The following is a 19,085-nucleotide window of genomic DNA, read 5'->3' as shown; positions in this document are numbered from 1 at the left end:
AGCACTCAACGTGCAGACATGGGCAGAATTAACCAAAGCACCACAGCAGCTCATGATGGGCTGTCCATCAGGATGGGCAAATCCTACCGAGTTATTTTCAGTAGTCCACCATTAGCCAGCTTTCTCCTCTTGTCTGCCCACAGCAGCCTTTTATGCACAACCTTCTCCTTGCTCTGGACAGAGCAAATCCAAGCCTGTGAGAGCAGCTCTGTTAAGGCTCTCAGAGTCCCAGGCATGGGCACAGCAACTTAAAGCATCACCACAAGAAACGTTTGACTCCAATTCTACCAAAATACAGGTGTAGGAGAGCTACTCCAGAAGGTAAAAATCTGCATCCTTTCCCAGCACCTCTCAGTCACCCACTGACTTAGGAGAGATGTCTCAGTATCGTACAAATTAAGAGCTGGTAAAAGAACAAAAAGTAATGGGGATTACTGCAACCCCAATACTTCTCTCTTCCTTCATCCCCCAACTTTCTTTACTCTTCTGTACATATTAGAAATCAAATTGTCAGGTTTTTATCTTGCAGCTACTACAAAAGCTCATCCAGCACTTGAATAAATGCTGTCAGCCTTTTTAGTTCTACTTGTGCCCTTTCACACACAATCTACCTGCATTGCACATATTGGAAAATAAGAAATTAGGAGGGCTGTTCCTTATTCCTCAGTATTTCCAGTACGCACCCAGAAGACTCAGTATTTGTTGAAAGAAAATTTGCAATGCATTCAGGCCTTTCAATAATGAGCGTTACTTACTGTCAGCTCCTGCTAAAGGCAGCATCAAGCAGCACAGGATGACTGCTGGCACTGTGAGTACTGAGACGCAGAAGTTAGGCACCATATTCCAAAGTAGAGCAAGTCCTCTTCAGTCTGAGGCAAGTGGTCAGCACATCCAGTGTTACAGACACAGACTTACTCCTGCAAGACAAGAGAGGGAAAAAAAGGAAAGTGATCAAATATGATGCACAGATTAACCACTGATATTCCAAACTAAATTGTAAGGTCACAATAAATATACTAATAGAGCTGTTAACTGAAATTTAACTATCTTTCCTGCTTGAGCAGCACATCAGGACAATGGTACCCCAAAGCCCAGTAAGTTGTTTGTTTAAGGGTCATGAGCCACAAAAGCATCACCATCTTCAAGTCTGTCTTCAGGTCCAGGCTCTACTATGGCCTATTAAAAAAAAATCCTTTAGTTGTTGTTATCCATGTTTGTACAAATAGTTCTGAAGGTGCATGTTACAAGAAACAGCGTCTTAAGCTCACGTAACTCTTCTTCATTCATCTGCCCAAGAGAGAAATGCTTGGTTGCATACATAGGGTGGTTTGCAGTCAACTACATTAAACTTAGCTGGGCCCATTCAGCTAGGCTGATGTACCAGAGCATCCTTTTGCTGCAGCAGCTGTATCTGCATCTCAGATGGGTCCAAACAGGAGCTGAACTGAGTCATCTCTCAGTTCACAGGGCTACTGGGGATGCCAGGAAAAAGTAATTGAGAAATATGCCTTTGAAGAGAAGGTCTACCCAAAGCAAAGAGCTAAACTTTGTCCTCCCTAGAAGGGAGAGGACTGACTTAAAAGGACCAAACGCCCCTTCTCCAAAACCAAGCCAATAATCTTTGCAATTGGCTCAACTTGTACATCTGCCTGGATATAGAAACACAGGACATTCGTGAAACCCAACCAGAAAGACAGGTATTTAAGAAGAATGCAATTTCTGTGTATCTGTGTCCTTTATCTTTTCATGAGAATATACTCAATTTACCTCGAGGATAAGAATCCAAGGTTTGCCAGTTAAGACAGATTTTAAAGGAGCCAGCAAGCCCCATTCACTCAAGGTGCCAACATTTAACAGGGACAGTGGCTCACTCAGTGTTGGCATCTCAACGCAAGCTCAAGAGTCATTCAAAAGTCAGTGAGTTTCTCCTTTGCTAAGCTGCAAGAATTATCAGAAGTTACCAATAGAGCACTAATAGTGAAAAATCTCACCCTGAAATATATTTCACCTTGAAACGTATTTCAAGCGTATGTCCATGCGTGCACAAACTGTACATAGCATGACCCACCACTCTCTTTGCATTAGCTGAGATTTCAGAAGTATATTTAAGATTGCTCTAACAAAGATATTTGCATATTTTCCTCTTTTTTTTTTTTTTGGAAGAGGATGATTTTTTTTTTTTATTTTCCCTGAGAACCACAGAACTTTTGATGGAGGCAAGTATCACATATTACGAACATGTTTACTTCTGACAGAAGCATAGCGTTCAAAGAAAGCCAGCAATGACAGTGTTCAGGGAAATCCGCACGAAATCTCAAGAGAATCTACCTAGGCAAATATTTACATTGCACCATACTAACAAACAGCAGATCATGATTCTTCTCCATTCTGTTACTGTATTTGCACAGTAAATCTTTTCACACGTTATAATATCACACAATACAAAGAAATCTTTATTTATGCAATGTCTTCTACAGCCAAGACATCTGAAAATACTTTACAAAATAACCTAGTTCTAACCTAGATGCAGGGAGAATACTGATCATCTTATCCTGCTTTTATTATCTCAATGAAAAAAATAAATCCAAGTGAGCTCAGCAGCAAGACTTTGAATACCGAAGAAGAGGCTCTTCGGATCAGCCACACTGGGTTCTCTGTTCGTCTCCAGCCTCCATATTCTCCTTTGTCCCTTGCCAAAGAATTACTAAAAGCACCATTAATATGTCTTAGGCTGCAGAGAGAGAGAGCTGTGTCTCTGTAACTACATCAGCTCTATTTCCAACAGGAAATTCGGTTCAGTCCCCGAGCAGTTTGCCCAGTGTCAGCCAGCTCTCCAGATACGGCACGCAGGGGAATGGGAAGAAGTGCCCGGACTAAGAGTGAAGATTATCTCTCTACATTCTCTATGTGCGGTGCTAATTTGTACAGTTTGGAGAAGGAAACCCGCTGAAGCACACTTTGAGCAGCATTACATCTGGGAACACCCAACAGCAGCCAGAATCTTAAGAGGTTACTGTTCCTGGGGAAAAAAAACACTGAGGGTTGAAATTATTGTGTCAAAACTAACGATGTGTGTCACACTCTCTCAGGTTAGGACAGCGAACGAGTTTTACAGGTGGTGCTGGAAACATCTTAGGTATGTATCGGACCAGATTGGGGATGGATAGCTTTCAGAGAGCTTTTCCTCTTTCATTCACTTCCATTAACAACAAAAGTGCCTGATCTAATGGTGTATCTCGAGTGCAGATTGCTCAGAAGTCATGTGAATGGCACCTCCACAGCCCTCATTCAGGAGCAACTCTCGGGAACACAAAAACCTCAGCTGAAGAATAGGTCCCTTGATTTCTGTCGTCTTTCAGCAAACAACATCAAGTTCACTCCCATCTCCAGCTTGACAGATTCATAACTTTCCTCTCAAGCCCATGAGATACATACAACGTGCATCAAGCAAAGCTGATCAATTGGCAGTTACTTTACCAGATGCTTTATAGACTTCATCTTTTTGCAACTGTTTAGTTGCTACAATAATTTACCATCTGGTGGAAAAGCCCGATTTCCCTATGCAAGACTGCTGTTCTATCCCTCCAAAGTGAATGCAGCACCTTTGGCCCTTAACGGGAACAATCTTCTCCATTTCCTCTTTCCACGGCTGCTCTGTCTATGGAAAAGTTGTCTACATACAATATTTAAAGCCCTTTAAATTGGAATGTTTTAAAATTTTATAAATCTGAGTAGCTGTCATTCTCTTTTGAAATTGAAAATATGAAAAAACGTCTCTCCAAGTGGTTCAGCAGCGAGGTGCTCTCCCCCAGCAGGACGGCCCCACGCTCAAAGCAAGGTGACGGGGCGCGAGCTGAAGCCCAATTAACCCTGAGAAGGCCGGCGGTGCTCTGACAGCTCTGAACAGTCACCTCGAACAAAGCTGTAGGTTTCCCTCCCCTGGGGCAGAAAGGCAGCGTGAGAAGGAAAATAGCTATAAACCAAGTAATGTTGGTAGGTTTTGGTAATCAGCTAAACAGACGATACAGGATCAGTATTGCTTCAGCAGAATAAAGTCCAATAGCAAACAATCAGCCAATGTTCTTAAGACTCCATTTCTTTTGCCCTGACAACCTCACGCCCTTCAAGCTGCTCTCCTCTGCATCTGGAATTATCTCCTGTGCACCAGGCGACCTCAAGTCTCTTCCTTTGAAGGCCTCCTTTAATCTCACTGCTTTGACTAGCATCCCACAACTAATATTGCATCCGAGCCCAGACACTGTAGAAAAAGATCTTTCAAAAAATACACGTACATTCTCACTGCTACTTCTGCAGCTGGTCCTGGCAATATTGTAAGCCCTAGACCATGCAACCCAAAAGGAGGCTGCAGCTAAGCATTCCAGATGGTTTTGTAAAAACATCTGAGTTTAGCAAGCTAAACTCCATCCTCTGCTCCCAACTCAAAGTTAGCACTACCAAGCGCTAGTCTGGCAGGAAACTAGAAAGCTGGAAAACAAAACAACAACAAAAAAAGCAAATCTGATTTAAATATAGCTGATTTTGCTGTGGGGCAGGTGGATGGAAAAGAGGAGGTCCTGAGAACATTTTTGAAACCTATATGGTTTGATTCTTTCAGACAAGCAGAAAAAGCTGGAGTCATTTAAAACAGAGCCAAGAACACCAACAGCTCATATGGTACTAGGAAATTCTGGCAATGAGCACGTCCCATAGGAGACTGCAAAGAGATTAGAAAAAGCAGTCAACTTTAAAGAGTCGAGAGGAGTTTCAAACCAGCGCTGAATAGCTCGTGTCCTCTATGAACTCTCCTGGAAAATAAACTGAACTGAAGCAAGTGTCACGTGGGTCACTAGCCGTGAATGGCATGGTGAAGAAAAGCATCCCCAAAGCAAGCAAGCCTGCTCCAAAAGAGGGACAAAAACATTGTATTAAAATGGCTTTTTATTTTAAGCTACTTTGCAACCCTAAGTATCTAACGAGTCAGCCCAAAAAACGTTCCCTGCAGGAATCCCTGCACATCCAGGGGACTGCCAGGTTCCATTTCGTGTCTGACTACTGACACTGCATTTGCTGGAGACATGTAAGAGTCTCCAGAAACTCACAGGACAGGAAGGTAAGCCCAGCACATAAGCAACGACCTTGTCTGACCTGGAGACAGAGAAACATCTTCTCATAAAGGAGCAGGAATCAATTGCATTTGCTTTTCAAGTTGGGAACTTCTTAAGCGTTCTCAGCTTGAGCCCAAGGATGAAACGTCAGAAGATACCAACTGGATGCCAGCCAGGTGCTAGTGAAGGAAGGGCTAAAACTGTATCAGCTTCTCCCAACTGCACCACAGGCACAAAATAAAAGCCAAATCTAGTTGTCTTTCTGGACACCTAGCTGCAACTCTGTGTTTTACACAAATACCCTGAAGGGCAATCCGTGCTTCAGAGGAACCCGATCACCGCACTATTCCGAGGTGTCACCCAAAGGAGGCTAATCAGGGCCTGACCGAGCAAGGAGGGGCCACGTGCCACACAGAGACAGCTATTTATTCCATTAAAAATGAGCACAATAATTGGCTACAGCTCAGCTGCTTTGTTCTGTATCTAACATCTCAGCTGTGCTCTGAATGAGGAGGAGGAAAGCCATGAGACACCGTATAATTCAAGATCATATTGCACACATTAGAAGTTGTAGAAGCGCAGTTACACATGAGTTAATGACTTCTGAATGTTTCACTTCACTACATTAGTATTCCTTTAGCATAGATTTCTTTGTGCTTTTCTGCAAGAAATATAATATAAAGAGACTTGGGGAGTACAGCAATATGGCCAAAAAAGACAAAATGAGTCTCATTTCACTCCAAACTCCCACATGCAGGGAAAGTATTAGAGAAATACAGTGGGGAGATATATGGAAGATGGCAACACTAACATAGGTTTGGGGAAGAACTTCGTATGAACTTGCAATACAGCAAAATGGCCAAAAGTTAAAGCAACCACTGCACGAGCAAAGGTATCGCACCTCCAGGACCCAGGTGAGGGCAGGCCTGGAGCATCAGGCCGCAGGCTCTCAAACCATCTGGAGAGAAGGGATGAGCAAAGCAATCCGAGAACTGGGAAGGATAAAAATCTCTGTCAAGTCACAAGCGCTAGACAGACTGGCTAAGCAAGATGGGGATTTGATAACCATCTGTAAGTACATGAAGGATACAAACACCAAGAAAGGAGTGGAGGAGTATAATTAGCCACGGGCATACAACTGTGAGTAATGGAATGAGACAGAGCAAAAGAAAGTGTATGTTGAATATTCTCAGTAAACTCTCCAAAGAAAAAAAATAGGAGAGAGGATAAACCCCAGCAGGAAAATCTTTCATCATTTGTTTCAATGGAAATTAAAAATGGGATGGAAAAAACACAAACCAAAACAAACAAAAAACCACACACACAAAATACCCCACAACGCGGGAAAAAATATCCTGAGCACTGACAGATCAGTGGGGGGGAATACACCCAACAGCAATAAACAACTCAGTAATACTTTGAAAGGTTCTCCTTCCTTATCTTGGCAAAGTATTAAAGAAAGTGTGAAGACTTAGCAACGAGCTGGCCCAGCTGCAGACCTCTGCGATGCTGAACACACAAACACAAACCTGACCCCCCCGAGAGCAGCAGAGGGAAGGACGACGCCAGGATTCACGCACAGCTTGGACACTCCTGGCCGCCTCATTAGCCACATTTGCTTCTGAAGTTATTAATTTCTGAAGGTGTCACTGCCTGCAGACAATCCTAGATTAAAAGGTTGTGTTGTTTTTTCCACTGAAACAAGGATTATGAAGGGCCCTGTTAAAGAACTGGCGCGATAAGTCAAAACGTCCGCTTAAAAGATAGATCAGCCTTGAGTCTCAGGAGCCCAGCCATCACTCACGCTGAGCACTAAATACAGATCGCTGTAGATCACCCTACCCAAGTGCAGAGGTTCCTAATGCCTGCTGTAAAGTCTCCTTAAAAGCAGGTAACTGCTGCACGCATATCACCCTTTCAGCAGAGCCCTTACTGTGTTCATGGAACAGACCCAACTGCACAACCAGAGGCACGGACCAAAGATCCAGAGCAGTGGAAACCCTGCAGAAAATATAAACAAAAAATCAGCTATTCCTTAGCTATCGCCAAATCCACTAAGGTGGAGGAATGTACTCCTGTTTCAGCCACTCCCCCAAAGCGAGAATTCCTGCATTTGCTCTACAAAAGACTACACACACGACAACAACGTACGCTTAATACAAATGACCACATAATTACAGGCTTATGTTCAGCACAATGGAAAACAGCGCAATGGTTAAAATCACAAGGTACCAAGTCCTCTCCTCTAAACCCCAGCTCCTTGGCATCCAGTTTCGCACACCCAGGACGTACAAACAAGGTTTTAAACTAAAGAGAAGAGAGCTGAGAACCACTGCCCTTCTGGGCCTGCTGCTTGCAAGACACTGCAGTTGATCGCTGTTTGCTGGACAGCTGTGGCTCTGATGCATTCCTGCAACGCTGAGCCCACCAGCTCCACGTCTCTCAGACTGCCAGGAACAGGCAATGCTGATCGGACAGAAGGTCCTGGGAGCACCAACACTGCTCTACCCAAACCAGCATGAACGCAAGCGATGGCTCAGATGAGGGATAAGCTGTCCTTCGAGCATTCGCATGGTGCCTGCTGTCTTCAGACCAAACTAAACTCTAAATCAATCCTAATTCAAACAAAATCGTTTTCTTATTTGTAACAATGCTTTTACTCCATCCACTCATCTACTCAGCCTCTTTTGAGGCCTCAGTGTAGAAATTTTTCAGGGCCCTTCTGGACTGTGAACAAACCGTAGCCCATTCTCTCTTCGCTTCTCAGGAATTTACATTTCAAGCAGCTACAAGAACAGTTTTCATTTGCAGAATCCATGAAAGTCAGACCTTAGGAGCACATGAGCTTTCATGTATTTTATTTCCTCAATTTTTGCTTCAACCACAGAAGAAGGTATATAAAGAACTTGTATCTGAAAGAGTGGCTCTTTTTAATGAAAAATCCCTTACATTTGCTGTAAATTCAGTTACGTTTTTATATAATGTAGCACACTACCTGGGTATGCTCAGTTAATACTTTCAGATTAATAGCTTATTCCAAAACTGCTTTTGCCAAGACCTCAATTTCTGAAATTTGCTTATCTTTTATATTTAGAAAGACTGGGCATGGTACTTGTACTAAGTCCTCCATTACATTTTTAGCAGTTAAAAATTGATGCACAGAACTCCCTTTTTAGCAGTACCTTTTCTTCCTTAATTGCTGTCTTTAACCTCCCATCATCTGGTAAGCCCAATTTTCACACAAGACAATGGACACTGATTTGCCTAAATAATTTATCTTCTATGTATAGATGTTGTAGTTCTTCAAAGCGCACCTTGGATCTTTCAGTTTTCCTTTTATGCTCGTTATGCTTTATACTCTCTACTACCAATACGTGGGGGTTGGATTTCCAAATTTTGAAGTGTTCCAGCTCAAACAGCTCCTCAAACCTGCCATCGAGCTAGTGTGAACTATTCCCAGCCTTGCTAATTTAACTGCTTTTTCCAGCTTGCTTTCTAATGCTCCATTATTGCTTTCAAACCACATCAAGGAACCATTGCACTATTTTCTCCACTTCTTCTCTGCTCTTACCTTCTCCCATTTTAATTTCAGGGATGCTTTGAGTAACTTGTTCACTTTCTTTGAAGTTCTTTCTGGAGTTCAGCGTCACTCTCACATTTTGATCCTCTGCTTGGCCCCTCCGAGCCCACTGAGTACTCATACACTGCGTGCACCGGTCACGGTCGCTCAGGAAGATGTACACAAGGATCCCCCACACAACTAACCTCGCTGACTCGGATTAACAGCAGCTTGACAAACGCATGGGTGGTTAGATAATGCCAAGTGACTACCTGTGTCCAGGGCTATTTCAAGCCAGGCTGTGGAAAGCGTGCGTGTGCTGGCGCTGAAACCTCCACCCCTCAGCCACTGCCGTATGTGGCAATGCAGAAAGGCCCTACTGCTCTGATCCTGCTAACGGAGACGACAATCCTCCTCCACAGGTCCACCAAGCTCCCGCAAAGCAGCCTCGCTAGCCGCGGCTACCGCCAGCACTGCTGCATCAGACCAGACCCACACCCAGCCAGCCCCAAACTCCAGCTGCAGCCTCGTCCAGCAGCTCCTAGGACAGCGCAGGAGACAGCAGCGGGCTGCCACAGGGCAGGTGTGTGTCTTCCCAACGCCACCACTCAGTAGACAACCTATGCCCTACTGGAGGCTTTATATACCCAATTAAACTTTCTGTAATTCTCATCTTGTGAAACTATGAACATTTCCAACGCTAGATTTTGGAGTTATTCTCTCCTAAAGGGTTTTGAAGTTAATTATATCTTAGTTGCTATTACTGTCTCCACCACAGATACTGCTTGAACCCCATTATTGTGTGTATTACTGAAGGCTAAAATAAGAATAGCTGCTGCTTTGGTGTGCTCTAGAGCTAGTCTTTCCAAGAAACTGCTTCTCTAACCTTTGCCCAAACGTTATATATGCTCAGTTTATATGCAGGTAGTTAACATAGCCCAGTAGGGTAAATGGGCTTATTAGATTTATTAAACTGAATTCTCTCTGTGCAGAACGCCCCCAGCATCCTGCAGTCCTCTGGCTCTGGAGGCATCTGTGTGTTACCATGGAAGACGGCACCCAGAAATTCCCTTTGCAACTAATAAGCAGCAACTATGAAAGCACAAGTTTCATGCAATTGTGTTCTGTATGAAAAATGAAAGCTGTTTTTGTAACCTATAAAGAAACAGAGACGCAATCAAGCTTATTACAGTAAGATGCTAAATTTATGATTATTCTTCCCCCGCCACCCAGGCCCCCTTGCTTTGCTCTGGCAAAAGAAAACACCCTCTGAGGTAGCATATACTACATAATGCTCAAGCCATGCTTAAGGGATGTAAATAAAAATCTAGTCCTAGGTGTAATATAATGTTTAAGATGAAGAAACCGAAGGTCTGTAAATTAAGAAAACCTGAATTAATGGTGAGAAGTGGGTCTTAACTCTGACTCAGTCTAAAAGTACAATTTCTCTCCTTCAGCACTAGTTTGAGCTGGAAATTAAAATTCAGATTTCTTGAATCCCATTCTGCACAGTAATGCACACAAAATATCTCCACATCAGATTCTGCATCACTCAGATTTGCCACTGTGTGTTGTAAAGAGTGTGATGGAAGCAAATCAATTAATACATGTTACAAGTCATCTTTGTTTGGCAGATCATGGCAACAGACTTCCAAGTTCCTTAATGGCTACAGGGACCTGAGCAACAGCTGCATCAACACTGCAGCAAATCCACACTTTTACACTTCAACCTTAACTTGGGTATCCAAAAGAAAGAAAGAAAGAAACAAACCAAAACACCTCTGCTTCCAGAAGGTTGTGGGTTTTTTTCTTTGTGGTTTTTTTTTTTTTTGGAGGTTTGTTGTCTTTTTTTGGTCATGTTTTTTTTTGTTGTTGCTGTTTTTAAGTAATCTCATTTTGAAAGTTTCATCTTCCCCAAATTTTGAGAGCATTTCCTCTGTATCCCAATTAGATCTTCCAGTTCTCCTTTATACTCTTCACCAGGGGAGTGGTCCCATGCAAACAGTCTGAGTTGAGATAAACCTGAATTCTAATAAAAAAACCAACCTGGAAAAAAAAAAAAAGATGTACCTCCAAAAGCCTGCCCTTTTGTAATGGAGACTTCTGCCAACAGCAGATGGAAAGACCTTTGCAAAGGTAAGGCAACCCATATGCCGCCTGCAGGAACTTCACAGCTTTACTTTTAAAATTATCCACTCTTCCCTTCCAGGCCCCGGTCTGTACACGACCTTCAGAAAGAAGATATACATAATGTGAAGCTTCTTGGAAAGCCATTCCGTAAAACCTAAGGAAAGAAAATTACTGCTACTTGTTTTCTCAATCCATTCATACTGAAGTGCATGCTTGGAGCCCCTGAAATCTGATTCAATGTACGTTTTACAGTACTTATGAGGAAAGCTATTTTAATTTTGTTAGTTGCCAGGACATAAAATCCCGAAGGCAAAAACAGAACAGATCTTAAAGGGGAACGATGTTACCTAGCTTGATGAAAAACAAAGGAAAGGTTAAGCAGGACCTGGTTAAGCAGGACTCCAAGGGAAGGAAGCAGCTCCCGCACGCGGCTGAGGGGGCTGACGGCACGAGAGGCAGCACCTTGCTCATCACATCCAAACACACCGAATTAACAGCGGCACAGAGCAGCTCCTCAGCTGCCAGCAGGCGAGGGCTCTGAGGCCCTTAGCGACGTTCGAGGAGCGTGCTCCAAGTTTTCGGCATTTACTTTGGGATTCGCGGTGTCGCCAGATGTCCAGGCCTTTTCTTACCTGCAGACTAATGCATCAAAGTGGTTCTGATGATGTTCCCTCTGAAGGTTCATCTGCTCGGAGACCACGGCTCTGTGTACACTGCCCAGTCCATTAGTTACGCTGGACCTGAGCCAGGCATGACCATAGGGGCGGTTTTACCGAATTAGCTGGAGCACGTAATACAGTTCCTGCGCCAGGTCTGTGTTTTAGTCTGGCTACAGGAAGGCAGGACAAAGACATCCTCGAAATGTTTTGAATCAACTTGAATTGCCAGCCTGCCCTCACACTCGCACAGCACTTTGCACTGCATTAACTAAGGTGGTTATGATCCAGTAATAACATCATCCAAAACAGAACAGATTTTCTGAGGCCCAAGGCATCAGCTGCCCACTAGCTTGAGAGCTTTCCTCAATGCAAGGCACCCTACGCTTACAGGAGCCAATAATCAGACCCAAATGGTTTCAGGTGCATCTTGCTCCCGAAGACCCCCTTCTTTCTGTCCCAGCCCAGCCAGCAGAGCCCTGGCATCCCCTCCTTACGGAGGGGACCCGGCGCTGGAGCTCGCCACCTTCCTTGTCGACCTTCGGCCGGAGCATGGATTCTGCGTCACAAAAACCTTCCCCAGCAATATGATGCAAGGGACGCCGTACGAGAGATCTTTGCTTTTATCCTTGTGGCTTTTAATAATTACACGCATACGCAAAGAGTTTGCAATCGGTGTACTTTGAATTAAATTTTAACCAATTTATGAAATATTAAAAACCACATTTTTTTTATAACATTTTAATTGTAATATTACAGAACTCATCTGGTAACACCTAATTATAATTCTAAATGAGCAGCAATTAACAAGCTATTTTATGGTGCCTAAGTCCAAAATAAACAAGGTCAGGACAGTCCTGCAAACGGAGCTGCTCCTGTGCACCCTACTGGGAGGCCAGCGTACCTTTGGGACTCACTCCCTCCCCTCTTTCTGCACCAGAGCATCACACTTCAGAAAGCACAGAGAATATCAAGTACAGATCCTGCAGTACCGCAGGCCCCTGGTCCAGAAACAGACAGCTCTGCTCCTGTCACAGCATCATTGGGAGTGACGTGCCAACACTACATTGCTGCAGGGGAAGGTAAGGGCAGACCTGATGGGAGCAAACACCCAGCAGGAAGCAGAGACCCCAAAATGGGATGGGTTGAGGACGGAGCAATGAAGGAGTCTCTCCTCCATGCAGAAGCCAGCGCACCTATTGTCTGAAAAAATTAGTTTGTCTTGGCATGGGGAATATTTCAAATTCCCCCAACGCTTAGAAGCAGGAGGAAGGCTGGGCTGCAGAGAGCGCCACAGATCTCAGGTCAGAAATCCCAGGACATTTCCCACTGACTTGGATGCTGTCCCAGAAATTTCTTGGAAGAATCCTGCTTCCTCACTCCTTGGCTACCAAATTAAGTTCTTCTGCCTGGTGAGCATCCACTGACAGTTTTTAAAGTAGCTATAGCAGAAACCGACCACGCCAACAGCATTGTAGGGGTCAGCTGGCAGAAGTCCAATGCCCAGAGACTTTGCTTTAGAATTCATTACCCACTGGTGACAGGTCAGGCTTAAATTTTATTTTTACATTTTATTATTTTAAAAGTAAAGCTCTTTGAGTTGAAAAGCGAGGAAGAAATAAATATAGGTAATATGCAGCATACAAAGTAATTTTCTCAGAAGTGTTCTGAAAAGGGCTTTGTGACAGACTCGTGCATCTGTCTTCTGTTTTTTCCTGTCTTTCAGCGTAAATGACTCTCCAAAATACCAGGAAACACAACTGGAAGAACACAGGTCAATCCCTACTGCAGGAGGCGGCGGCAGCAGCCTAGGAACTTGCCTGATGCAGCTGGTATCCTCTCTGCCTGCAGGAGCAGCGCAGTGATATCTTACACTAACATTAAATACACAGAAACATTTGGAAAAGTATCAATGATCAGCTTTTTAAATGGAAGAACGAAGTACCCAGGGCACTGTCAGGGCTAAATCAGCAATCCAGCTCTGGGAGATGCTGGCAATAGAAGATGTGCTTTATGCATGCAGGTGGTTTATGAGAGACAATTTGTTTACAGCCCTTTTAAAAAGAGCACATGAAGGAGTTTGACTAGCAGTTCCCCAGGAAGCACTGCTGTTCGTAACAACGCTTACTCTTGCCCTCCGAGCTTGAAGACAGGGTTCCCGACGGACTAACCTCTGCGCCACGCCGAGAGCACGGCGCAGGGCTGCTCGAGGCACCACAGCTCCCGTCGCACTCCTGCCCGCCTGCAGAAGCCTCACACCAGATGGGTCCCAGCGGTGCAGAAACATCCTGGGCTTGCTCCGCAGCTGAGGCTGAGTTACAGGCACCTGTCCCTCCCCTCTCCTCGCCCATCCTTCATGGCACAGAGGGGCACTGCAATAAACACCCGATTTCAGTTGAGAACAGCTTTAGAAGACTTGGCGGTCCAGCCAGCCCGGCTTTGCTCAGACTAGAGCGTCCTGTGCCTGCAACCTGGGCCTCCCAAGGAAGTCAGCACTGTCTGATACGTTTTCTACAAATGCAAAATAAGTTTAACAATAGCATGCATCCTCCTTGATGGTGTTTGTCAAAAACCAGCAAGACTCAGACAGCCAGCTGAACCTAACCGGTCACCTCTGGAAAAGTGAGATCCTTCCTGAGCAAAAGGAACAGAAGAACGCTGCAAGGGCTGAAACAGAGAGTCAGCACCTCACACAACAGACAACATCTCTCTGCACCCCTCTCTGCCAGCAAACACTGCAATCCATACCGCTTGGTCACAGGGCAAGGCTGCGGGATGTGCTGCAACTCCTTTTCCTCACCAGAAGCTGACCAAGGCTCACCGCACGCTGCTCTTGCGCCCCTCCCCAGCAGTGCCACACGCAGCCCCGCTGTGCTAAGCCCTGCCTTGGCCTTACGTGCCGAGCAGCTGCAAGCTCGAACCCTTCCTCCACAAAACACCTGGAGGAGGCAGCATCTCAGGAGGCCAGCAAGCACGGCTGTCTGCCCCTGCAAGTGCCAAGCAGGCAACCTCCTGGAGAGCATTAGCTACTGAGCAGTGCCGGGGCGACCAGAGGAGCCGGCAGGGCTCGCTTTCTTCCCTTCTTGTCTGTGCACAGGAAAATGATCAATCCCGCCTGCAGCAAGGATACGTAGGGAAGGACAACCAAAGGTACTGGCACAGCAGACTCACAGGTAGCGACTGCCGTGAAGACCAAACCAGCCTCTAACAGACAGCTGTACGAACCTGCAAAAGTTGATTCTTTTTGAACAAGCCAACTGCCCTGGGAAATGCCACCATCACCAAACCCTTTTCCATCAACTGTACAAGAGTTTCTAGCAAGTTACTGGCGACAGAAAACTACGGATGCTTGGCCCTTTATTTTTGAAATCATTCTACTTGGATTTATCCCCCTACACGCAAGCCAAACTTACTTCAGCCGAACGAGAATCCTATAAGCCCCTCTTTCCTCACAGGAGAGTGGGAACAAGTAGAACAGCTAGTGCCTTCTTGCTTTACTGAATTCATTATATTAAACCAAAAGCAATGTCATCTTAACTTGAAAGGACTTTTAAAAGAGCTTGAAGCAATTCTGATGCTGCAGCATTTTTGTATTTTGGATTAACTACAAGCCTTCTTAACCTCTCCGAGTTTGTAAATGCACATACCCATATCCTCCTAAGCTATCAGAGCAGGAAATCTCTAACATGTTAGCAAGCTGAGAGTTAAGTCACACAACATGTTTAACTAGTGTAATTTGAGCTCCTCTACACGTTGAAGAAGTCCAAGTTTTAGGTATTTTTGTCCACAAGAAAGGGCCTGCAGAATATGGTAAATTACCTCAGACATTCCACATGTCTCATGTGCAATTTCCTCCATTAGCATCCCAGGCTCGTGGGGACAATGAAAAGGTCAAAATCCTTCTACGGGAGAGTGCCGAAATAATATTAAATGTTACCTTTAAAACATTTCCAGTTAGTATTAACACGGAGAGGAGGAGTTTGTAAATTCCTGATTACCATCACAGACCCTTTAAGCTGTTTTTGTGGCACTTGAGTATATCAGAAGCTAGAAAAAAACCTTAGTAGCAACTTTCTTGAAATGAAATATTAAAAAAACCCTGCCACCAATAACTGCTTTTGTTTGATGCAGTATGTCATTTTCCTGGACAGCTGAAAGCCTTAGGCGGATGTGCAGAGAACAACAGCAAACCATCTCATCACTCTTTTGTTTATTAAACCCCAAGTTTATTCAAGTGGCTTTGAATTCTGAGCTATATAAAGTCTACCGAGCCACTCCACGCTCAGCAATCGATAATGGGGGGCAGAGAGAATCAAAAACGCCCCTTAACTTTATTAACTCGCAGAGAAAGCATCAGAAAGCGAACCCTTTCATCTCAACTCGCGCAGGCTAAGAACAGCGAGAGCGACGGTGACCAGAAGCAGGCCCACGCCAGCATGGTGCGACTGCTATCAGCACTTCGGGTGCGTGATACAGCCCTTGCGAAAAGTGTTCCTGGACACAAGGCTCTTCTAATGCATTTGCTTCTATAAATACCACCTCCTGCAGAACTGGGAATACCAAGGCTTTATGTGGTTGACATCAGAGTGTGGACAAGCTCGCATGCTGCTGGTGAAGTTATTGATGTCTCCGTGCCCGTTAGCTGCTTTATTTCAAAAAATTCCCACTATGAAGTGGTGTCACAGCCAGGGAGATCTCCCGGAGGCCAGCAGACTTGCTCACAGATGCGGTGGGGTCCCTTCCTTCACCCATTCAACAGCCGAGAGGAAGCAGGGAGTGCACAACCAACCGTCACGCAGTATTTCACTGCTAAACAGCCGCTGACCTCCGGGCAGGCCTGTTCTTTGCTCGCTGCCTTCAGCCAAAAGGCCCCCAAGCATTTTATAGCAGGGACAACTGGGACTTTTTTTTTTTTCAGCATTACTTTTCAGCTCCCCTCCTCCTCCTCCTGCCCCCAAACTCTTCACGCCACTGCGGAGTGCTTTCGTGGTGGTGCACCCCAACCATCACCGACACAGCACCATGGATCAGGCTCTCTCTGGCTGCTTGTGCAAGGCACCGTTCACAAAACAATCAAAGAACCAATTTAAAGTGAAGTTTTAGGCCTTCTTCCAGCTCTGCTGTATTTTCAGAGGACGCAAGTATGTCAGGCCAGGCTCTACACTACGCTATAGATTAATGGATGCCAAGCAGCGCCAAAGTTGTCTCGGATAAATAATACCGAGAGGAGATGGATGGCATAACAAAAGGAAGATACAAACAGTCCCTGCTCAACATTACTTCAAAAAGCGCCATCTATACTCTGGCCCATTCACACAAAAAAGTAGAAAAGCCATTGTTATACATAAAACTGTATCAAAAGAGTGCCTTACAGGCCACCCTATCACTGTTCATTTTCCTACCAAATTCAATAAAAACATATACCTGTTATTCAGATTAAACAGCTGCAGCATTAAAGGTCTTGCTGCAGCGTTTGGGACGGTCCCAGACCTTGTTACAGCACCAGGCCTTGTTACAGCATGCCCTGCCCTTGCCGTAATCCAGGCAATGAGCATACTCATAAAGCTGACACGGGCAATTTGACTGGCAGGAAGTCTAGCCCCGGGGGTGCCATCCGTCACTGCCTATGGCTGCATTTCTCCCCCCTTTGCTATCTTTCCTCACACACTTCCCAGTGTTCAAGTGTGTTTCAAGACAGCTGAAAGGACGTCACCTGCAATCTCAATTCAGCACAACGCTAAGTAGCCAAGATGGTTCAGCAAGAAGGTGCCTGACTTTTTGAGGTTCATTGTACCTCTGCAAGACTAATTCGTTCCTGTTCCAGCAGTGCCTACAGCAGTGTCCAGCCCCAGCCCAAAATAAGGTGGGAGAAACACGCATTCAAAACAGGCACGTGCTTTTCATGCTGCGTGGTGGAGGAGCCGTGTTAGCAAGGAAGCACGCACCACAGCTGACTGCATCACCTAACGGATCCATTAGTATTTGGTCAATGACAAGAAAAGTACAGCCTTTCCTCCCCTTAGGTAAGACACTAATCTATTACAACTCTACAAGCCAGGGTAATTAATCAAAAGTCTATCATACCATATAAAATGAAAATGGCTCCAAGATGTGCCTGTACACACCAATTAATTATTAAGGGAACATTAGCTGAAGCTGTTCACCTGCCATTTAAAAGTCGGGGATAAAACGCAGGCACAGCACAGCCGGTGCCCCCCTCGCCCCACTTTGGGCCACGGCCAGCGGGTGGGAGCCAGCAGGTAGCCCCTCCAGCCAGCCCGCGCTGCAACGCCTGCACATGTTTGCCTGACATTTCCACTTCTGTTTCAAAATAAAGTCCTCAAGCAGCACGGCGAGGGCTTCCTAAGCAGTAGAGTGAGCATTCCTCGAAACCACCAACCGCGTTGTTTTCAGCTGTGTGCGCACGGCTGTAATCAATGGGAGCACTTAGCAGCGATGAGTACGTACCGGCAAGAAACAAAACGCCGGTCCTTTATGCCACGGCTGTATCTTCTTCCAGACCAAGCAACGAATCGAGACCGCCGGCTGCGCTGCGAGGAGAAGCACCGAGAGGGCTGGAGCTTAATTAAGCCGAGGTAAATACGCCCCGGCTCAGGAGCAGACAAAAATCACCTCTGTAGCGCACAAGCCAAGAGCAGATGACAACACGGCAGCTTCAGACTCTCTCATATTTCTCCCGCTTATGACCTGAGCTTTATTCTAATTGCACAAATTGAAGAATGATTAGCAGTTGTGTGGACGTTAAATGCCTTGTTGATGTAACCAAAACAGATTTGCTTTATTTGCAATGATTACTTAAGGCCATAGCTGCGAAACTAGAATGAATCAAAATGAAAACATACATTAGAAACACAAAACATCACCTCAGAAAGGAGGGGGGTGGCAATGTAGCCTCGATAATAATTTAAAAACCACACACTTTAACATCAGGCTTTCCAGAAACAGAGAGGCAGGCACCTTTTTCATGAAACACCATAAACCTGCAAGTGTGCTTCTCATCCTTTAGTCCCCAAAATGAACTTTTATGAGTACGAACACTAACGAAATTCATCTTGACTATTTTTTCCCCCCAATCAGGCCTTCATATAGCAATCCATATCCAATTTTATGATAGATCTATTTTTTTTTTTTGCTGAAAAGCATTGAGAACAATTTTTAGGATTAGCAGAAATACAGGGTCAGGACAGAGACCAGCTTCCATCGAGCCAGGGAAGCGCAGCGCCGATACCTGCAGCTGCCCGTGCTGCGACAACCTCCGCAGGCAGCACCTTCTCTGATGAACATCCAAATGGGTGTCAGCACTTCTGGTGGCGTTTGGGAGGTAAATACCGAGCTACAACTTTAAACATTTTTCTCTCGTCTTCCATCTTTCACAGATGCTCCTCTTCGCAGCTTATCTCCCAGCTGAACAGTGAGAAACGAGGACCCCAGACTGGCTGCCAGCCAGCCAGCCTTTTCAGACTTCATTTCTAATACCATTACCTATGAATACGTTAAATTTACTTGGCTGCCAGTCACCACCTCATTAACCCCGCCAGGAAAGCAACTAACACAAATAAAGCTCACAAAATATATAAATATATCTGTATGGTAAGAAAGCCATACCCTCTTTTC

General features: G+C 45.0%; 1 protein-coding gene across 8 annotated transcripts in view; it reads right to left on the bottom strand.

Moving 5' to 3' along the window:
- PTPRF (protein tyrosine phosphatase receptor type F) overlaps positions 1 to 19,085 on the bottom strand; it is a 371,253-nt gene that overhangs the window by 237,453 nt on the left and 114,715 nt on the right. For all 8 annotated transcript variants that reach the window (XM_083845518.1, XM_083845516.1, XM_083845515.1 and 5 more), the window contains one exon: positions 756 to 917. In XM_083845518.1, the coding sequence (XP_083701644.1) occupies positions 756 to 840 (85 nt within the window). In that variant the 5' untranslated portion in view covers positions 841 to 917. The remainder of the gene's footprint in view (positions 1 to 755; positions 918 to 19,085) is intronic.

Source organism: Anser anser (assembly GCF_964211835.1).
Source record: "Anser anser genome assembly, chromosome: 8".
In the NCBI taxonomy this organism is placed as follows: domain Eukaryota; kingdom Metazoa; phylum Chordata; class Aves; order Anseriformes; family Anatidae; genus Anser; species Anser anser.
The sequence above is the reverse complement of the archived record's forward strand: the minus strand, read 5'-3'. Positions and strand labels throughout refer to the sequence as shown.